General features: G+C 36.1%; 1 protein-coding gene across 1 annotated transcript in view; it reads left to right on the forward strand.

The window, feature by feature from the left end:
- Window positions 1-311: 311 nt before the first annotated feature.
- LOC107100895 (paired box protein Pax-2a-like) overlaps window positions 312-23,861 on the forward strand; it is a 39,873-nt gene continuing 16,323 nt past the window's right edge. The window contains exons 1-5 of the mRNA XM_015399567.1: window positions 312-316; window positions 1,759-1,883; window positions 3,848-3,967; window positions 14,860-15,035; window positions 19,176-19,290. Of these exons, the coding sequence (XP_015255053.1) occupies window positions 312-316; window positions 1,759-1,883; window positions 3,848-3,967; window positions 14,860-15,035; window positions 19,176-19,290 (541 nt within the window). The remainder of the gene's footprint in view (window positions 317-1,758; window positions 1,884-3,847; window positions 3,968-14,859; window positions 15,036-19,175; window positions 19,291-23,861) is intronic.

Here is a 23,861-nt window from a genome sequence, read left to right on the forward strand (position 1 = left end):
CAAAGGTGCGAAAAAATAAAAAGAAAAAAAAATCGTCTCTCAGCAGACCTCCCGTAAGTGGCTCCCATGGCATCCATGATAAATAGTTTTAAAGTTTACAAATTATTGTGACAGCTCCCTTTATCCCAGAGTGCCATTCAGATTAAAGGAATCTAATGCTGGCGTAAGCTTGTGCAAGGCAATAAGAAACTATTGCTTTCCTGTCACATATAATTTATAGCTTTCTATTTGCATCTGTTTGCCTGTGTGACTAATCCCCAACTTTTTCCTCACGCTGGCCTCAATCAATACAACTTCATCCGCATTGGCACATGGGGTTGGGTTGGGGGAGGTGTTGTGTTTTATCACTATGAAGCCCCCTCCAAACTTGGGTCAGTCTGGATCAAGAGGGGGTTGGAGGTGGAGGGTGCTGATTAGTGCTGGCCAGGTAGAAGCAGTGAAGCTGATCATTGAGGTGAATTGATGTGATTTCATGCTTTGTTTGCAAGATCACCTAGACCAAAAAGTGCACTAGAGAGTCTTTTTTTCAGGACCTCATTCCTTAAGTCAGAAACCTTTCCCCAGATCGATGTTTGTTTATGAGTTGTTTTTGATATCTATATCTGAATATGTTTCTCTGGTTGTGGTTTTGATACTCAGGTGGTGGTAGTGATAGAAGAACGTCTTAAAAAATGGTTCCAGCCCATTTTGCTGATCAAATTAGCTTTTATCCTACAGGTCTTGGTCTAAATGGCTTAGGTCTTCTGTTGATACACAAAGAACAAACATTAGTTAAGATGCATTTACCTCAGCTTGCATAAAGACTCAGATGCAGTGAAAGCTGTGTTGTTTTATGAAGCAGATTAAAGGCGCATTCATTCTTTATTCTTTAGTCTTAAGACTTTAGATATTTGTGCATTATGTAATTGTTGATATCTTCTTTTATACAATCATCATCAAATAAAAACTGTGGAAAAAAGTAACTACCAAATATGACATATCGGAATAGTGACAAAGTAGAATATAAATAAACAGGTTAATAAAAAGGTTAATAAATAAGTACATCTAAAAATTCAGAAACAGTTTTAGGAGTAATAGCTGCTGTATCATCATTAGTTCAAAACTTTATATTTCATCGTATTAATATTGTGGAAATTCAAAAAATCTAATATATCTTTTTTATAAAGTGAACAGATCCATTCCATTTACAAAATGTTATGGTCAGTTGCTTCCAATCATATAAAAAGATTCTAATGCTGTATTCAACGGCAGGTGGTAAAACTCTAACTAAGGAAAGCAAGTGAATTGAGTCCCTGGTTTTGCAGCAATCTTGATGTCCTCTTGAGCATGATCATGTTTACAGTCTACAGTCTAATGCTTCACGCTTTAACTTTCCAGCCTGTATATTGGCCATGCATATGGTGACAGTCGAAAAGAAAACCTCTTTTGTTCTTGGCAGCATGCTAGAGGTGGTTTATTGAGTTAAAAATATTGTGTAACGATATTTCTATCCATCCAAGGCTGTGAAACTCCAAACAGGCCAGAGGTGACTTGCAATAGATGCTCTTACTTTCCAGGGTTTCCCTATTGAATAAGAAAACAGCCTTAGTATTGTTTTCTTATTTGATGACATGACTGCTCTAAATTTATATATATTTTTTTATGTATTATATCTGTTTACATTTTTATTTTTGTTTCCTTTATTTAAACATTTTCTGGAAAGTTTTTTTTTTGTATTTTTGGCTATCTCTGTTAAGACTAAGGCAAATTTAATTGAAGAAAAGAGTTATCACTCCTGACATCGACATTTTTTTTGTTCCCCAGGATCATCAGAACAAAGGTTCAGCAGCCTTTCCATCCCTCTCCTGATGGCTCATCACTTTCAGCACCAGGCCATACAATAGGTAAACAAATTTCCATCATATAAAGTTTCTGATAAAACCGAGTGGGTTGTTAATGGATATTGTAAAATATTATTTAAGGAGATAATTTGCAAACAATAAACTTACATATTCAATTTCCATTTGAAACACTAAGCTCTGGTACAATCTGTGAAAAAAAATAATAATAATGTCCTTATGCAGAACTGGTGACAGCACCTAAAAAATTGAAAGGCCTCTTATTCTACGTGCAGCATTCTCCCGAAAAATTGTACAAGGTAGCCTCTGACATTAACATTATTATATCTTATTAAAAACTTCATGGACATTTAGGTTCAAGAATTTGTTCCAATTTAAAAATAGCAGGTCTCACGATTTTTAAGCACTCTATCTCTTTGACTTGGATGGTTTCTTTAAATAAATCTGCTGTAATACATCCTACAATTGTCTTTCCTTTGGAAAGATGTGTAGCAATCTAAATTGAATATGGCTACACATCTATAAGACAGAAATTTCCTGTAATACATGGAGGTTAACATAGAGATAAACAATCATACAGAAATATTAACCCAAATACACTTCAATTCTGAACATGTTTTGATAAGAATTTTCTTGTGTCTAGACATTTCTGGCTATTTTTAACAGGATATTAAGCTACTTAACTATCTAAACATTTTGTAAAGATGAGTGTGTTTGATGCTGAATGTACACTAAGTTGGGTGTACCAGAAGGTTCTGTATATGGACACAAATTCTTCCAGTAAGGGAGTTTTTCCTCTCCACTGTCGCTGCAAGCATGCTTGGTGTGAGGGATTGCCTTTGAGTCAATGAGTCGATTGAACCAACCGGTTTTCCTTAGATAGAAAACTTTGAATTAATTTGACTGTATGATCTGGTTGAATCATCTTCACTAAAGGGCCTTGAGATGACATGTGTTGTGAATTGCCGCTATATAAATAAACTTAATTGAAAAAAACATTAATGATGTACTTTGAATTTAAATTATTTTATTCGCTGATGAAAAAAATAAGTTTAAATTTTTAGAATTTACAGTAACTTTAAAATAATAAGCCTAAAAATGTATCTTAGCAGGAATATTTTTTTAACCCTAAGTCGAATACAATCAAAATTCATGGCTTTTATGTATCTAAAAAAAATCATTTTAACAAACACAGTACATGAAACCAAATTCCCAGGTTTTGTAGATTGTGATAGGATCTACTGGAAAGCTTACAAGAATCATAATCAATCAAACTCTAAAAAAAAGTAGCATGTCATAAATAAAATAATCTATTAATTATCTCTGCATTTCTTTGGTGTAGGAACATCTCTTGAACAACTTAATGAGTGAGGTTAGGGGAAGAATTTAATTACATTTCACTGCATTTGTACCAAAAATAGCCTAAAAAAACTATAGATTTTGATTCTTAAGTAAAATGGTGATACTGCATACTAATGAAAATGTACATGTAAATAAGAAAGATTATAGCCATGTCATAATATTAGATTAGGTAGACATTTTGATAACATTTTAAAGACCAAAAAAAAAAAAAAACTTTTCCAAATAGTTGCATGCAGAAAGGAACTGGTTATGTTTACTTTGAGAATGTTATATTTTAACGAACACAGTCTATTTAAAATGTAAAGCTCCGTTTTGTTGTCTTCTTTTATGATGTTTTAAATGCTTAGTGTTGGTGTGGCGTTTCTGGACCCACATTTAACTTGGCAGTATAATGTCAGATTGTCAGTTACTAATTTTAAAAACTCTATAAAGAATAAAGGAAGTTAGTATTAAACAAGAATAAACCTTATCCTAATCTTTTCAGCCAAAAGTAATTTCCCTCTGGGATTATTAAAGTATTTCTGATTCTGATATAACTTACATGAATTACTGATGGCTTTATCTTAATTGCCACAGCTGTTAACATTCAAATGTTCAACACATAATAGTCAGATAATCAATAGACTCTCTTTTTCCTCTTTCCATAGTACCAAACACATCCTCCCCACCTGTAAGTAGCGCCTCCAATGACCCTGCGGGATCCTATTCCATTAATGGGATTTTGGGTATTCCTCGATCCAATGGAGAGAAGAGGAAAAGAGATGACGGTAAGAAGTTTATCTTTAACATTTACTTAATAGATAATATCTATAAAGCTAAAAGAAAGTTTTGCATTTTGAACTGCTCTTTCCAAGAAAGTCCAATTTGCTGAGCTTGCATTAAAGCCTGCCTCAGTTCCAGTCGATGACCCCTATAAAACACCTGAGTATGGACTCTGTTACACCGCTGTGTCAACCTGCCAACGAGTCTTTTGATTTGAAGACACGACCTCCGCTGTTGTCTCCTGCAATTAATCTTTATGGAAGTGATTAAAGGGCTTTAGATAATTACATGTCAAGATGATGTAGCCAACCACCCAGGTCAGTCAAAAAAGCTGCTGTAGCTCTTAGGTTGGCTTCTCAACACCCCTCCACCACCAGCTCCCAACAACCAAAAGTAGCTTCACTTCTGCCGGGCTAGTGGGTATCAGGAGGCCTGAGGCAATATAGATTATTGGTTCTGTAAGCAATAGGCCTCCCTAATGTCACTACATAAGAAGCTGATGAGAATAGCTAAACAGATGCAGCCGAGTTAGAAGGCATGCATGGGTACGGAGCAGTTATCTCAAACAGGGTGGGGAATGAGTGCCTTATTTCTGTGGTTCTCTGGAATGAGAGCTAATCAGAGCTCGACGGCAGTTTACATAGCGTCTTTCTTTGTTCTCCGTTTGTTGGGGGGGAGTAGAGGTTTGTGGGATATTGAGTGGAATTGATGTTTTATGTGCGTGCAGGGAGGGGAGGGATGACTAATGACCTGTCAGAGGTAGATTTCCTGGCAAAGATATAAAAACCAGCATGACGTGGACATGGCAAATGACATAATCAAGTCTTTTCCCTGTAAGAGATGCAATCGCAGGGGCATAATGCAAACGTCTGGTGTTTTCAGGAGGTTCATTTTCAGTCGTTTCGAGGACCCTCTCGTATTAGCTGGGGTGTAATGTCTAGTCACTGAATGATGAAATGCGGGCATTTTTATGCAGATTGCTACTGAAGGGCAAAGAGGTATTAAAGGGCATAAGGGGAATAAGCGGTATGTTTGAGGGGAAAAAGGCAGGGCTCTTTTGTGTGGAGGTCTTCCAGCTGACAGCGCCATGTTTCTACAGCTATTCCGCCTCAAATGACTCTCTTGATGTGTTGCCATCTCCATGATTTAGGTGCTCGGCCAGCGTTACTGTGAAATAGAAGAAAGCTGTTCTGTGGGTGGGTGCAAGGGTCCGTGTTTGTGTCAGAGCAGGACTAGCACTGAGAGTGGTATATATATATATATATATATATATATATATATATATATATATATATATATATATATATATATATATATATATATATATATATACTATACTTCTATGTGCAGCTGGTCTGCATCTACCTGGAATCACAGGTTTGTAGATGCTTTATCTTTTCTGGACATAAACTTTAGATCATACACACAAACATACTGAGATGCGCACACGGTTGCAGACCCTATGTCTTGCCTTGGGCCACAGTTTGTAAAAATAATATATTACAGAATGTGCTACCCTGTTGACACAGTCATCCTCTTGCTCTCCCTCAAAGAGCACCTCAACAAAAAGAGGGAGAAAAAAAATGTGTTTTTGGTTTCTACTGTGATAAAAATAATTTCTTGAGTAATTTCTTTAAATTAACATTCAGTATTTTCCTTTTATTGTTTTTTTTACATTTGCTTAATGTGTATCTACAATATAATGCATCCATTTAACATAACAACTTGCACTGACCCTTTTTAGGTTCTTATAAAATCAAACAATAGTTATTCACTTAAATATTTTTTTAAGTTTAATTAGGAAAAAACTTTTGATGGCTACTAGTAAGCTTATTTTCTTCTTCAACTCTTAAATAAATATATATATACATTCTATTGATATTCATAGACCTTCTTCCTATATTTGACTTTCTAAATTCAAATTTTGATATTCACATTTCAAGAAAAGGATGAAAACATTTCCTTTAATCCGTATGGTATATTGTTTTGGTACATTTGCTTTATCTTTCATATATCAAATAATGTGCAGCTTCACATGGTTATTGAGAAGCACAGCAAAATTATCTTATTTCTGAAATTAGATCTTCTCAACAAAACCTCTTATACTGATTAATTACTTACAGGATGTCATTGTAAAGCCTTTATTTCTCTTAATTATGATGATTTTTCGATTTGCAGCCAAGGGAAATATGACATCTTAAATTAGAATATTGCATCTGACTCATAAAAGAAAACATTTAAGATGTTGACTTAATCAAAAATATATTTAATAACTTTCAAAAAGTACTTTCAATTTGGCAAATGAGCCTCATTAGATTGCAAGTTGGTTTTATTTTATGTTTATGAGTGTATATCCTGCAAGTAGCAGCTGCATTTGGGAAATCCTGAAACTAAGTGGTAAGAGAAAAAAAAGTGCCATTCTACTGCTGTGCTTGCTTGTTGATTTTGTCATGTTTTCCACGGTGGCTTGTTTGCTATTTAGACATATTTTGCTTCGCTCAGTAGGCTGTAGTCTATACTGAGTTAATGCTTGGATTAAATTTCCTCACAGTGCAGTAGCTTCCCTGAGCCCAATTTAAGTTGGTAAGCCTCATGATTATTATGGCACAAGCAGTCATTATCAAAGAATGGAAACCCGAACAAAAAAAAAAGAAAACGTACAGAGGGAATGGGGAGGGGAGTGGAACACAAGCTCTAATGAAATGGATTGTCTGTGCAGCTTGGAATATTTGTTTTAGGCTGTGGCTGTGGCTCTCTGCCAAGCAGGCAGGCAGCTCCTAAGTTTCTAAGTCAGTAGTGTCCTTAAAAAAGGCTCCCCCACCCCATTACAGGAGGGATGTAGAGATAATGTAGTGTGACACACGTTATGTACACTGGGTCTCTGCAAGAAGAGCTTCAGGGACACAGGTGTCATAAGAGCCATTAATCTACCATTGTCACATGTTATTGCAAATTAAAAGCACCGTGTTACAGTGGCAGCTATTGTTGCAAACGGACAGGGAGTGGGAGCACGGGCAAGACCCCTGGAGACGGTGACCAGGCTTTGGTGAACATGGCTGTCCCAACCTTTTACAAATTGACACATATTAGAATTCACAATTCTGCTGAGAAACACTATTACCTCTGAGATTAACATCCAAGTAGCTATTAACCACCCCCACTGCTCCTGACTCTATTTGGTGCTCCACATTTTCTTTACTGAGAAAAGAAATTCCAATTTGTCACTATTTAGGAACAAATTTAATCAATGACTTTTGTTTTCAACAGTATAAAACCACCTGAGCACACAACAAACATCAAGCCGCAGGTGGTTCTTGCATAAATAATGCACATCTAAACACACTTGCCCCCACTTCTGTATTGTTTTAGTTATTGTTGGTAATGGTTTTATAAATCACAGCTTGTTTGTAATCAGTTTTGGATCTTGTCATGGATGGACCAGTCCAGTCTAAGCATTTTTTTTATGTTTTTTTAAAGAGATTGTAAAACATAATTTGGTTCAATAGAAAACAGAAAAAAGTGACTTCATTTTAGCAGAGACTGAAGAAACCGAAAGCCTTAAATAAGGAACACAATTCAATCCTAAACAACTGGGAAATATGGGCATAATCTTTAGGCAAATTTCAACTGTGGTAACCAGTTCTTTCCTTCTGTTACAACTGCAAATACCAGAGAAGGGTGGCCAAAATCCTTGAGATCTACCATCCTACAACTTTTGAATGCCTTTCTTCTCTCAAACACCTGCATTTTATTGACTGGATTCCCTCAACAGTTGTCATTTTACTCTGCAGAGGCTCATAATTAGCTATCATTTGATTAAAATAATTTGGGAAAGGGATTCATGAAAACTTAAAGGGTAGGTTTTGAGAACTTGACACCCTAACACCGTCCCACTAAATGACTAGACCAGACAGAAAAGGGCCCTGGTATGAAGGTACTCAGTCAACATGTGTATGTGGAACCATTATGGATTTATCCATATGCCAGCACATATATGCCAGGTCCTAAATTTGCATAAAAAATGGTTCTAATGAAAAAACAATTAATAAACACAAAGTGGACCCTTTCCTTCGGACAATGGTAGAAAAACCTGCAGCTCCAAGTCACATGTGGCTCTTTAAGATATCCAAAATAAGATTAGCGCAAAAAGAGCCAAACCTGAAGTTCATTTATATATAAATGCAACTAAGAAGTTTTTTAATACAATATCTGTTGAAACAATCACCTACAGAAAGACACCAATAGTTTCTTTCTTTAGCTAATTTCTTATCATTTTAGTAATCTCCTAAGGATGTTTTCATAAAAATTAAACATTTGATTCAGATAAAACCAGAGAGAAATATATTTTTTTTGTTTTATTGTAACGATTATTAAACCCAGTTTAATCAACAGGGTTTGGGGTTGGATAGCCATAATGCTTTTTTTCCCTTTTTTTTTTTTTTTACAAGGCTTTTCGTTTTGATTTATAAGAGAAACACAATCAAAATTCATAATGAAGACCATCTTCATAAAATTTAAGAGCCAAGAAAGATAGCCCGGGGCAATCAGAGTGTATGAGATTGTCTGCTACAGTAACTGTTGAATTAATTATTTTTCATCTCTGAGCATCATGTGGACTAAAAATGATGGATGTTAGAGCTGCTTTTCCATTTTTGGTGGGAGACATTGGAAGTCAGAAAGCTGCAAAATATCTGCACCTAAACAAAACAACTCAAATACGATAAATCGGGCATTGAACAATCAATTTTGCAGGTAATCGATCAGACAAAGTTCATCATGCATAAACCTACACATTTTTGCTATTTTGTTGCAAATTAATTATATTTCTATCAATCCACTGAGCAATTTGGTTTCCAGTCTTTAGAAACTGCTTATAGATCTTTGGAGATGCAGAACAAACATTTTACATTCCACAGACATTATTTTAATTTGTGTTTACATAATCAAAACATTCAATTAGAAAAGCAAAATGCAGCTGAGTTCCTCCAAATGGATGCAAATGAGTTTTAATTTGATTCCATTTAGGCCGAAATTGAATCAGGCAGGAGAATTATTTAGGTGTGTTATAGTGGAAATGTATGACGGTGTGTTAAGGTTACAAGAGCAAATATATGTTGGCATGTTATTTAAAAAAACTGAAGATTGGATGGGAGGAAAACAGATTTGGAAAGTAAAGTTTTTTTCTCTGAACTTAAGGTAACTGCTAAACTTTTCCACATATCAAACACTTTAAGAGCGCCAATTTTAGTTCATTCAAGCAGGCTTCCGTCTTCCCTTTTTTTTGGAAGGAGCCAACTTTGTTTAAAGCAAATGTTAAAGGGTTTTTTTGTTCTCTGTGGGCAGTCTCTCAGAGTCGGAGCAGTCCTAAGAGATGTGTTGGCTGAAGCTGCCTGCTGTGAGTTGTGACCTTTGGGTGCCAAACCCGCAGAGTAGAGCCTGCTTTAGAGCTGGCTATCCGATCTGATGGAAGCTGTTCCCTCGTTACCACCGTGTGAAAGCAGACTGATGTCAAGATGAATATTATCACTTCCTGGGATGATCAATGAATGACCAGAGAGAATGGGCAGGCATGTCCCTCACACATTCAAAGCCACTGAGGTCAAAGATTGTTATCACTGCGGTGTAATGGGCTCGTTTGGGTATGTCCAATTGCTTGTTTTGAGTTCCTATAGCTGGAATCCTCCCTGATGGACAGTTTGTGGAGGCTAAAAATGTTAATATTTAAGATTTTAGAATTAGTTTTCAAGCATCATTAATAATATATTCAAAACTTATAGATTAGGATTCAAAGTCTGATGCGGAAACAAGCAGAGCGATTTAAGAATGGTCAGGACAAACCTGTTATTCAGGGGTTGAAGGTTGAGTAGTTGTTAGCACTGTTACCTTTATCAAGAAGGTCCTGGGTTCCAATCTGGGCCTTTCTATCAGGAGTTTGCACATTCTACTCACACATGTGGGTTTCCTGTTGGTATGCTGGTTTCCTTTCACAACCCTATGAACATTAAGGCCATGACATACTCTCCACATTGATAAATACAAGCTTCTGGAAGCTTACAGAGAGGCTGTCCCTACTACTTTTAGGACAGCTATACCGTTGCATTCCTTCCAGAGATTATTTTCTTTTTGTGATATATGAAGCTTAATTTGTATGTAACAGACACAGAGACGGAAAGGGAGCTGAGAAAGGGAGAGGGGATATGAATTAAGTGGAGAGAGAAAGATATAGAGAAAAGGAAGAAAGAAAAAGAAAAACAAACAACATGGGAAATATACAGCGACTCCTAGAAGTCTGTCCCCCACCTGCATGAAACAAGAGGGGAAAAAACAGGGAAGAAAACAAAATTAACCAAAAAATAAAACAATTGCCCCAATGACAGTGAGTATCCCATAGGCACCTAGTCAATCGGTGCATATATTAGGCAAAAACTATGATGTCTACACAATGTGGTTCAGAGTAGTACATATATGTAGCTGCAGCTTAGTATTTGGTGTTTACCCGAGGACACCTGGAACAAAGCACCTGTGGTCTATATGCATGAGTATATGTGCTTACAAGGCTTCTTCAATAGAGGGTATCAATAGCAGGTGTGAGTCTTTATTGGCAAGAATGGGCTGCTTGTATGCTGCAAATATCCCAAGATTTAGAGAAAAAATATGATAATAAATAAAAAATGTATAGATATATCAAAACTTGGAAAAAGGGAGATTTTTTTACTGATTGTATTTATCTAAAAGAAGTGTTGTTGTTGCTTTTCTCCCTGCTCATTACCTGGTGCTTTTGTTTAACATTTAACAAGTCCAGGATGTAAATAACAGGATGTAAATTTAGAAACTATCATGTTATTTCAGTGTGTCACATTGTGAGAATCTCATACAAGCCATGCCTCAATATTATAATTGTATTAAAGTAGTGAGTGTAGGCTTATATTTACATATTATCATTACTGGAGTGTCAGAGGGCTGCAGGTTTGTTAAAAGTGAAAAGGCCAGATTCTACTGTCCACAGTTTGAGTGGGGATAAGAGTGTGCAGCTTGACCCAGGATGGGTCGTCTTGTGCGTGGGAAGTGGTGAATGACAGATATGGCTGTGGAGGGGGGTATTGATCAGGTGCTGTGGCTCAGGCTAGCTAATGGAGTGTAATTAATGACTCTATTTACTCTGATAGAAAAGAGAACAACTCAGCTTGATAGTGACAAAGAGCTGTAGTAACAGGTGAGTGGTCTTCATGTGGCCGTGTAGAAAAAAACATTCATTTGATTGTGCCAAACTTTCAGAGTTGATGTTTGTTTCTTATGCAGGAGCTGGTGCATATTTTTTTAAAAGAAATTAGTACGAGTTAAAAAGATATTAACTATTAAAAAAGGTTGGGTTTGTTGCATGAAGTAATGAAAATGATTTCTACCTTACCAATTTTTTCTTCCAGGAGCTCATATTGTAAGATATTACGAAAAAAAAAAACGTTATTAAAGAATTAAATGGTACAACAAGGTAAAGGCTTAAATTTTCCATATATTAAAAAAAAAAAAAAAACAATTTCCATATATTTTTTACCTTAAATTATGAAATGGCTTTGACAGCACTTGTTACACTGAATAGTTTTAAGATAAATACCATAGCAAAATACATATCTTATTAGCTGTTTTAGAATAGATCAATGTCAACCTTTAAAATGTTATAAATTTGATTGTTTTATGCTCTTAGAAAAAACAGGGAAGAGCAATAACAGAGCAGTTGACGTCACAGCATGTATGGAAAAAAGTGACAACTAACATTATCTGGTGAAAGATTTGCTAATTATACTCTCAAGCCAGAACACATCACATACAACGACATACACTTGATGGTATAAGTTCCTTTCCACATATTTAGACATTTATTATATGAATTTAGTCTTTATTGCAATCCCATTTTGAGTGACAATGTTACATTCTAGTTTTTGGTCTCTTGGTTATTATATCGAAAGTTTTTGCAAGATGTCGTAGAAATTAATCTGCTATCAATCTACTATGTACTAAACAATCAACTATTCCCCAGTACACATAACATGTTTTACATTTGCCTTAGTAAAAAGCTTAATATTCTTAACAACAACAGTAACAATATTCTCCAATGTGGAAGTGGCAACGTTTGATTCCTGTAGTATTCATGCTAGTTACATTTTTGCCTATATTAACATAGTAATTAATGTAGTATCTATATCTCTGAGATTATATAAATACTACAGTAAGGGTCTGATCAATTTCAATTCAAAAAAATAATGAGCACTGAATTGCCTGTGCAAACTAAAAAATGCTCATCCAATTGGTAGATGTATTGCAGGTAATTTTCTAAAACTGTAAGAGCAATTGCTGACAGGTGTAAAAGCATTGCAGACCACCCTGTGTAACTGAGGATTTGGTGTATTAACAAATTGCCTGTCAAAAGAAAGAAGGTTAGCAGAGTGGTGTTTTTGTACCTCCCAAAAGTAGCCTCAATTTGCATCAGCACTGCCTGCAGATCATATGAGTTATTATTACATGGAGAAAATGCAGTTGTGTTACTTTGAGGCATTAACACCCTTACTGTTTGAAACCAATCAAGCTCATTGTTTAAATCTTTTTAAAATAATGTTTAAAACAACTCTCCAGAAACCCCCTACGTTTGTAATGTTTTTCTTTTATTAAAGAAAGTATCATGATTTTAGTTTACAGAAAAAAGGGTAAAAGTAATTGGTTTTGCCAGCAGAGACTTTCCACAACAAAGAAGTTCATCAACTGCATCAAATAAAACAGAAGACAAAGTTTTTATTTTACTTTCTCTGACCAAAAAATGATAACTCCTAATACATAACTTAGATAACGAGATGACAGACTGTGCTTTTCCAGTAATATAGGTGTGTGAAGAGTGGCCATAAGATCTGAAAATGCAGAGTGAAGCTTTTTGTTTGATATGAAAATATAATTTAAGAATGATTTTTACCACTGATGAACACAGATATATTTAATAAAAGAACTCCTTCATAGATATTCCACTGTAATTCGTTAGATGAATAATTAACTACGTTTGCAAGCTATTTTTCCCCTTGTTTTGATGACAGTCTTAATAAGTTTTCATCACACAGAATGTGCTCTCTCTCCATATTCTATTATTGCATTTATGTCTCCACAGTGATGGCAGATATTTTTGCAAACCTGTCTGATTTCAAATGTAACAGAAATAGATGCAAAAACTGCATCCACAGTCCATTTCATGTTTGATAAATCACATTGCAGATAGTAATTGTATTTTCCTATCCTCCTCCCAGTATTTATCATGTTCTGATGATCAGTGTATGCTTTACATTTTCATAAAGCCAAACATCCTACACAGGCTGTACCTGCTATTTTCGTCATATAATACACTCCATTCTGGTTTTGTCAATTTCCTGATTTCTGATCTTTGTTTTTGTAAGAGAAATCTCCTGTTTTTTACCATTACACCCATATGAAAAATAGTAAAGGTAAAAACATCCCTCTTCCTATGTGGACATTATCAGCATGTTGAAAGAGAGCTAAACCGTACACAAATACAAGGTTTTCATTAATGACCTTCCTATATGTGTGTTATTTAGACTCATAACTGATTTGTAGTGAATTGACTATAACACACACAGGGAACTGAAAATAATATAGAAGAAAAGCTTCAAATCAAAGGGTCTATGAAATTGTTTGAAAAATTCAAATGATGAATCATTATTTTTAGCAGCAAAAAGGTTACCAGACAAATCATTGCTTCATAATTTTGCGGCTGTCAGCACAGATCTAGTTATGCACATTTTGCAGACTCTCAGACACACACTCCTTCTCCCACTCCATTTTATAGCTCCTCCAGCTCGTCTTTGGAGAGCCAGGTTCATCCTCTGACCCTGACAAAAGGTCAGAGAGCTGAATGGAAAGGCACTAACCCTTCCAAATGGTGCTATCGCCCAGACATGATTGATCAATTGAATTCAACGGCGGGGGAAAACGTGGGATTAAGTAGAGTATTATACACACAACGAGTTGAGGCATGATGTTCATTTCGAGTTCATTTCGGCTCCCTCTTGCCACCAGATCAGGCAATCAATAGCAGGGCCTTGCATATCATATATCACTGCTCTCCCGCTGAGGGAAGAACATAATCTGCAGCAAATTTAGAATGACAGATTTGTAAGGGAGCTGAAGCTTTTCTTGGATTCTGGGGGAACTACGTTACAGCCAGTGATAGGGGTGGTGGGGTTTGTGAAAGGACTGCCAGTAAAAACGTTTAAAAGATTTGCACACAGCGATAAAAGCTAAGGTATCCTCTCTTGAACAGCAAGGTAATCAGGTCAGGAGTCAGGACAAAATTCCCACGTTTGGAGAGTAGGGATGATTGAACTAGACTGTGCAGTTTTATTCAGCCTCTTGTTCTCTGCCTCTGCTTCCAAATTGAACTGCATGCTCAGAGAGAATAAAGGCACAATTGAAATGGAAAAGGAGGATTGTACTTTAAAAAGTCCCCTTATTTTAACATACATTGGGCCCTTTTCAAGAGGAGAAAGGAAGAATGAGGTTTTCAGGCGGGAATGAAAGTTAAAAAAATCACTTTAATGGGCTCACTGGTCTTTAATCATTTCACACGCTTGCTTCAACAATTATATCTGCACAAGTGACTGCAATCTATCAATTACCACAAGCACCTCAGACGACTGTGCTGTTAATTTTGTGCAGGGAAAACTACATGTGATGTAGCAACTGGTTAACAGCAACCGTTTAGGTGAAAACAATCACCACCCACCTTATTTTTAGGTGAGAGCCCCTTTAGAGGGCTACATGAGGAGAATATAAAGTGCACAGCTTGAAGTGAAGGCCAGCTTCCCGGGGTCAGTGTCTCGATTGTTGCTCTCTCTTCTTGTAGATGGTTCAGATGGTTCTGGCCCAAACAGTGATTCTCAGGGTAGCGTGGAGAGTTTACGGAAGCACCTAAGGGCAGACGCCTTCACTCAGCAGCAGCTGGAAGCCCTGGACCGGGTCTTTGAGCGCCCCTCGTACCCGGATGTCTTCCCCCCATCGGATCATGTCAAACCGGAACAGGTTAGTCTCCACTTTTTCACATAAACACACAAAATATAATGCAAATATACTGTGAAGTAAACAGCTAATTTAAAAACCAGCTAGAAATGGCTAAACACAGAACACAGTCTGAGCTTGTATAATACTAGAGGGATCAGCAGGAAAACTCCCACATGTTATTGATTTTGTAATGAAAAACACTTTCCTTGTACCTGCTGTAATTGAGAATAACAGTGAAGCAGCATGAAATGAATCAATATCTAGATTTTCTTTAGTTTTTATAGCTGTTTTTACCTTTGTTGTTTACAGTTCTGCCTTATGTGTTTATTTGTGAAGGCTAAGAATGGTCTAGCAGAAGATTCTCATGGAATAATGACTTAAAATAAAAATACCACTTTTATTTAGAATTCAAAACCTAAACTTTAGTAAAACTTTATGAAATGATTAAATTACTTACATTTAAACTATCGCTGCTACTGATAAAATTGCATAGATCAGTTATATTAGTATAGAGATAAAACCCCAAATATATCTAGTTCCACTGATTACTTTAAGTTCCGTTTTATACATTTAATGCTGATTTACAAGGGAAAAAAAAGATATTCAAAATCCAGTAAACTGGATAAATTGTTTAAATTCATATTCAATTACATGTGTTAAAATTATTTTAAAATCAATAAAAAAACATTCTATAAAATTCAGTCATATATTCCCATTCATGTATGAATGAAGTCTAATGTAATCCTGCTTATAACACAATTAAATCAAAGTAAACTGGTTGTTTCTTGCCTCAGTTTGGAGCTTCAGAGGAAATAATGTAAGCCAAGAGGAGAAAATTATTACCCACCCAGTTCTAAGTCATTTTTTTAATCACAATGAGATTCAGCTTCATGAGCCAGGTTCCTGAACAAATAAGGAACTCTTTAAAACTCTGTATGCATATATATATATATATATATATATATATATATATATATATATATATATATATATATATTTAAAAAAAGACAATACTGAATAATTGCAAATATGCACAATGCTGACAAACTCAATACAAGGAAAGCATATCTGAAAATCTTACGAGTTAAGACAACAATGTGTATTTCTTTTTTTATTGAATATTAAGCTGGCCGTCGCAAAGGGCAAAAGGGTTTAACAATGTATTTTTCTACATTTTCTGTTGTTATTTGTTTTTGTTTTTTTCTTTAGGAATTTTTTATTTTCTGAGATTTTTGTTGGTGAGATGGTTTGAAACTATATCGAAAGCTAAGAAGCAAAACAGCCAATCTGAAATATAAGGCTATTATGTCGCAACTGTTTAACTGTTTTCTAGTTAAGTTTTTGTCAGCTTTTTGCATTCTTGTTTTGTTTTTTTTTCTAATCAGGTTGGGTTTCGGTCCCAATAGACAGTTAATATTAATTTCCAAAAATAATTAATATAAGCTACTTTGTTTATTCTGAGCATTTGAAGTGTATCCCATTTCCCTGAAAGTCAGGCAGATAGGGAATTTTAAACTTTAGCTCTCAATCAGCATGGTTGAGACAAACTGGAGAATAATTCTCCAAACGATCTGACAGTACCTTTAGTTACATGTCTTCACATTAAAGCATCACTCCTCTGCTTTCAGCATCATATTTGCATTTCTTGTTAGCAAAGTGTTGCAGCCTTTGTTCAGCCAGCCTATGGGGCAGTGTGCAGCAACACTGGATTATGCTACGTTCCATTAGGTTGTAAGAAAAAGAAGTTTAAAGTTAAAGAAATGACATGTTTGTTTTCAAGTATGGCCTACATTTTAATAAAACATTGGTACATTATAAAAAGGTAATTGGTCCATACCTAGCAGAGACAACGACTTGAGGCAGAACTTTGCAAACAGCATCCAGCACTACATATCAACATATTATTACAATGCTTTTTATGTAGAGAAAATGGATAGACATGGGAAAACTGCCAGTGTGCACTATTAAATTACAGTCAAAAAACAAATTTTATTAAAGGCTCTTGGCTTATTACCATGGATAACCTTTATTTACAGTTCTTTCATTATACTATTAAATAACAAGAGACTATTAATTTCTCCCCACAAACTACGAGTCAGACCCATAAAATAAAAAGCAGTCCCCTAATTGAGTTCATTTTAATTTCTCACCAATCGGGGCAAATTACGCAGGTGATAAATCAGTAGGACAGGCCTCACCTCCAGAAGAAGGCCTAATTTGCAGCTAATTACAAAACTGATTCCTACTGGAAGATCAATACCGAAACGAATTGGAAATGACTTGCAATCACAAAGAGCGTCAGGGAGAGTGTTAAAAGGCAGGGGGGAAAGGCTAAATAAGGGGAAAAAATGGTTGCATGAGAAAAAAAGAAGAAAGTAGGTCTTGAAATGGTAGAGATAAATCTGCTTTAATTTACTCCAATATTAATCAGGGTACTGTCGCCCTTTCATGGGTGCCTCATGTTTTGTTTCTGGTTTTGTTTTTTTTTTCTCCCCTGGAAAACGTGGCCCTATTAGCCAGTGTCTGGGTTCTGTAGCGAGGAGCATTAAAAACCCATTCTGGAGATGCAAAACTCAATGGATTCACCCCTCCCACACTTCTGCCAGCCATTTGGTCATCCCTTTCAGACCCATCTTTTCACTTCCATCCCTCCTGCCCTTTATCTGCATGATAAAACGTCTGTGTGGCGTCTGAAGCCTGCTAGAATATAGCCAAACATCCGACATTATGCCAGCGAACAGTTGTTGCAGACAATTAGAGTTTATCTGTGATACTGACAGACAAGAGAAGGGTCAGGGGCATCCCGCCCTGTGGGAGCACAGCCCACCGAGCCGCTTACACTTGACTTTTGATAAGCATTGTCAACACTAAGTGTCCGGAAGTCTCATCTCATTAAAAAAATCTGCAAACATTTGACATTGGTTTCTTTTTGAGACGAAGCAAATAGACATTTTCAACATTCTGCTTTATTACTATTATTAAGGGTTATTTGTTAACAATAAGATTAAATAATTTGATTTCAAAACTTCAAAAAAGTTTTAGATGGAGAGATTTTCCCTCAAAGTAAAATCTATGTAGAAAACAGGTGCTAATACTATTTAGAGTCAACATGAGGCATATTGTTTTATTTATGGTACATCTTATTAATAATGAAACTGAAACATAATTAACTACAAGTTCAATTATGGTAAAAGGGATACATTTATTCCATCTGGAGATTTTAAAACCTCAACAAATAAAAGAAAAGTTTTTGAAACAAGCTGTTATAAACTTAGCAATTAGCTCACTTACTTCTAGAGAAAAAAAAAAGATATGAGACAAGGAAACACGACAGGAATAATCATTTTTTATGATTAAATTTGAAATATATGTTGTTTTTTCTCTGTAAGGTGGTACTGTTAGAGCTCTAGAGTAAATCAAAAGCTGTGCATGCAGTTATCTCATTTATTTTATTTAAACATGGTTTAGAATCCAAATTAAGAGCCACAAGCTAAAGGAAAACAATGAATTGTATTTTTTTTTAAAAGGACCACATGGTGTGTCTGTAACAAAGCAGAACTGCTTTCTCCCTTGGCTGATCAGGGGTAGGACTGCAGTCAAGCACAAAGGGCCAGCTGACGCCTTGGCTTTTCACTCATCTCAAAATCCCACTTCCTTTCTCAAACAATACCAAAATACATTCATGATATGCTTGAACTGCCACCCTGCAGAATGCACACACATGCATCCACAAACACACATATTATGTCCCACTATCCTTGCGGGGACTTTGCATTGACTTCCATTCATTTTGCATTTATTTGTACAACCTAACCCAGACCCTTACCCTTACTGACATATAACTCAGACTAACCTTAACTTAAACTTTCATTTAAAAACTTATTCATAAACCTGACCCCCAACTTAAGAGGCGAACATTTCCTCATGGGGACCAGTTGACTGGAGTCCCCAATATGTAGCATGTTCCTGGGAAACTGGCCTTACTCTGTCCCCTCTAGGTAGCAAATCCATGGCCACACACACACACAATGCTCCTCCAAATTTATACTCACACAGGCTATTGTGGAGTGCTTAATGGAGGAGGAGAAAAGGAGGATTTCCATGTCGGTATTGTTTGGTTGTGTAATGATTCAACTGTCCTTTTTTTTTTCTTTTTCCCAGGCTAATGAGTACTCGCTTCCTGTCCTGAATTCCAGCCTGGACGAAGTCAAGCCCAGTTTATCCTCTAGCGCCAACCCAGACCTGGGCCCCAGTGTGTCGCAAAGCTACCCTGTAGGTAAGATCATGTGCCACATTAACAATATGGCTTTACACTGCCAAGCTGGGTGGCAGGGAACTACAGAGATGCACCATTTAAGAAATTGTGGCTAATTTCCTCGTTTTTGTGAAGCACTGACCTTGTGGAATTCATTTTAGCTGAGTCCAATTTAAAATAATAATAATATAAGGAGGTAGGAAATTCCTACAAATTGAGTTTACATGAAAGAGGTTCAAACAAATAAAACACAGGAACATTACTGTACTTTGTTTAGTTTGACCTTTGTTTAGGCTTATTTACGTCTCTTAAGTTTTAAGAGACTTAGGTTTTCATAGAAAAAATGTTTACATTTTAAATAGCTCATCACTGATAGTTAAAGCTGATAACTTTGAGAATTTTTCACTGACAGTGACCCTGTTACTACCTGTTTTATCAGCTTAAAGATTTAGTTGATTCAAATTACAGCAAAAGACTATTATTTGTGCTTATTTGCTGAAATGTTGTACTGGTGTGTTCACCCATTAGATGGAGTTTTTTTATTCTCTGTCAGGCAGCTCTGAAGTTTAAAATCACCCGATTCTTGTCATTTCAGTCCATTTCTATGGAAAAATAGAAAACAATATCAGACAGAACAGTAAAACAAGTGAAAATAAAAAAAACAAACACATTATGCGATACTGAGCTAAAACAAAAATGGACTAATGCGAACAACTTACAGCTGCTCTCCCGTTTTTTGCTGAATAAGCATCATTTTAAGAAAGACTGGGCACTTCTTCAGTCCCAATTGGAAAAGGACCTTTGGGTGTCAGTGGATCAGACCTATGACTATCGGAGCAAGGTCTCTGGGAAGCAAGGGAGAAAAAAAGCTACTGTGGAAGACAGTCAGCTGCTCCTGTGATTATTTTTCTTTTTCTTTTTTCTTTTTTCACAAGGAGGCAGTTTGTGTGGCTCAGAGCAGGAGTAATGTGCTTCGGTAAATACGCTCTGGCATTTCTGCCGCCTGACTCTAACACCATGATCATTTATTTCACCCTCCTGTCGCTCCTTTGCTCTGTTTCTTTCCCCTCCTCCTCCTCGTCTCCTCTCCTTGTCACAGTTAATGACTGCCTGGCTAATTGAAATATTGTTCCGTTGTTGCAGTGTTATTACCAAGAAGAAGGTTAAGTTTACTGAAAGTTTACGATGACTGTCGGTACCCGAGATTAATATACGGAGCTTTTTATTAAAATTCATATAATTATGCAGACGCTATCAAAGGCATTGAGTTCTGTGTGTGGTTGTGTGTGTGGACTGGTGGTGGGATTGAAAATTACTGCAGCTCTCCTTCTCAAATGATAGTCAAGAGGTCTTACAGGAAGAGAAAGAGCCCTTTTCTCATTAATATGTGGGAGGTAGATTTCTCCCCTTGTGAGGCGGGCCCCTCGTGAGAAGAAAGGTGGATGTTTGTCCTTTGTGTATGGTCCAACAGAAAGGAAACCTGGGTCTGCAGGCAGCTTTGTTTGCACCTGGAATATTAGAGATGGCCTCTGCAGAAAGGCTATCCTTACTGATTCACAGGTGCATAGTAAGAGACTGGGGGGTGGGAGACAGGCATGTGATCATATCAGCATGCTGACCTGCTTTTGGTGTTAGTAAATATGCAGGGCAATATAAATATTCAATACATCACCATTTTTCTTCTTAAAATGTTTTTCAAATGATGCTGTTTTCATGAAACATACATCAGATGTCTTTTCCCTAAGGAATCCACTCAAAACAATTCATATAAATGAGTCCATATATCAAGTCTTAATAAATAAAAGTTGCACTAAGCATGTTTTTTTTTTTTATTAAGTAGAAAATATTCTTTGGGTAATAACTTTTTAAAACATCTCTTGTACAAAGAAACTCATAGTGTATTCGCTCAGGTGTTAATTTCTACCATTCTCAGAAAATTGTCTTGGTGCTTCTTATCTGCTCTCTGATTTTCAGCCCTTTCCAAAATGTTACACTGGATTCAGTCTGTTGATTTTTCTTTTTTAGTTTTCTTTCCCTGATACCAGTGAAAAGTTTTATCGGCTGTGTCTTTTGTTTAACTAACATGTCTTCATTCATCCTCTACTGTATCTAATTTTATATCTGCTAGTAACGTAAACTGAAACACAGCCTGACACCATAATTCTTCCTATACCAAATTCTATTCTTGGCATGGCTTTTTTGGGGTTTATGTCCCATTATTTTCTATAAATATGTGCAACAACGGCATCCATTGGGTCTTATCCTTGTTTGAGCAGACATTCTCTTTCTATTTCACATGCTTTTTAAAATTTTATTTTGCAACTTTCAATTAATTTCAACACACTGTTTCCCTAATTGTGGAGTATTGTGCAGTGTGTGCAGAGAAGCCATTGTTGTAAAGTCTCATATAACCTGATATATTAATAAAAAACTGCACCATAGTATTGAAAAAGCTCAATGAAGTGGTCTTTGTTTTCAATTTAGCTGTTTTGATCATGTTTACGCACCATTTAATGTCTGGTTTATGAACTTATGATCTTTTTACATCTACAATATAGAGCCAGTGCTTCTCTTTGAAACATTCCTAAATATGAAATATGTCTTTAAATATTGTCATCTAATAGTTTTTCTAAATTATGTTTGCCAAGGTCTATTGAAAGTGCTCCTTGTTTAGCTGTCACAGTATCTATGTAGTTTGAAACTGTTGCTCATGTTACACACTTTTCATGGCATTAAAAACTACCAGATTCTATCAGTTTTCCTGGGTTTCTATGCCTCTTTGAAGCTTCTTTTCTTTATGTGTTCAGTACTTAGTGTGGACTTACTACTTTATTGTAGTGACGTTTTTACATGGATTACTTTGTTTTGGTCTATTTAAACGAGTGGATTACTTTCTGACATCTGTGGGGAATTTCATATCAGTGAGCCTATTAGAGATATTTCTACTGGGGAAAACGATAGGTTTATCCCATGTCTGTGTTCTCACAGGAGGCAAAGACATAAAGCATCCAGAGGTCAAACTATTGGAACAAACATTGCTTTGATTCACTTGGTAATTACTATTTGGTTAGTGGCTCCTCTTCTTGGTTTCCCCCCCTTAGTGGCACTGTGGATAATGTGATATTCAGGTGTGTGGTCTCCCTAATGACTGAGTATTACAGTTTACTTGCCAGTGATAAGCTTACCAGAGGAATTTTAAGCTGTGAAAAAAAGGAGCAAATCATTTGCAGCATTTAGGCGAAGATCCAATTTCAACTTAATTGTGTCTTTACGGTGAAAGGAACTGGTGAGTATGTTCATCCTTAAGATGTTTTTTTTTTCTTCTAAATGCCAATTAAAAATGCCTCCAGCGATTGATCTTGTTGATTTTATGTGTTTGAATTTGCATAATCTATTAAAATATGAATGATTCATGAACTGCACATTGCCAGAGATTGGGATTCTCAGTGAGCTGAAAGAGTTGAGAGATAGAAATCTTTTGTGTCCTCTGCTTATCCTATTAAGGCTCAAAAAGTACCTCCAATAAGAAAAGGGATTTAAGGGCATTGTGCACATCATCAAAATTCTGAGGCAAGAAGGCACTTCCATTAAAAGACTGCTTTCTCTCTCTCTCTCTCTTCCTCTCATCCACATTAATTCTGTATTACCTGCTAAATAGTCCCTCTTACCCTATAAAAACACCAAAGGGCTCCATGAATATGTGGAAAGGACAATTGCATATTGTGAGGTAATTTCTATTGTTGATATGGGAAGTCATTTCTTTGATGAATTCCTTTTCAAGAGACGGATTTCATCTCAAGTGCTTCTTATTCTTCTTCATTCAGATTGCTTAAAATTCAAATAGTGAGGGGTTGTGTGGGGGAATTGGTGAATAGCCAAACGAGGAACTCAGAACTTTTTTTGTGCATGTTTTTCAGAGAAAAATGAGGAGATGGGCCTCGATATGACCAATTGTCCACTATTTCAATAGAAAGTTTTAGTATTTTCCTGAAAGTAGTCTGAGCGTGGCTTTTTTCTTGATGGTGCTTCAGCCTCCATCTTGAGGTCGTGAGCGGTTCTTCTTGGGCTGTTGGAGGAAACTTTTATGCACCTTGACTTTTTAATTTTTAGTGAAATTTGGCCTGCTAGAGGTTTTTTATACATCCATTATATCTAATTATAATGTTACCGACTATAAAACTCATGGTGAAGACTGCAGTGACACCCAACAAAAAGAGGGGAAGCCAAAAACTTTGGTTTTGTTAAACTGCTAAGTGAGAAATCTCTGCATCCAACTTCATTGATGGAGAGTTAAGTGGAAGGAAAACTTGCAGTAGAAAAAGAAAACAGGGATTTACTGTAGTCTTGAAAAAAAAAATTAAGTAAAGGTCATTCAAGAGTTTGAAAAAGATTCACACAGAGCTGACTGGAGCTGGGTTGAAGCTTCAGCAGCTGCCACACACACATGCATATCGAGACTTAGGGCTACAACTCTTACCTTACTTACACCTGAACCAAAGACAACATTCTAAACGGCCTAACTGCATTAAGGAAAAAAAAGATTAGTGGATTGCTGCTCAGCATGTCAGCTAATTTCCTCAAATATAAAAATA

This window comes from Cyprinodon variegatus, unplaced genomic scaffold (assembly GCF_000732505.1).
Source record: "Cyprinodon variegatus isolate N-32 unplaced genomic scaffold, C_variegatus-1.0 Scaffold1024, whole genome shotgun sequence".
Taxonomy (NCBI): Eukaryota; Metazoa; Chordata; class Actinopteri; order Cyprinodontiformes; family Cyprinodontidae; genus Cyprinodon; species Cyprinodon variegatus.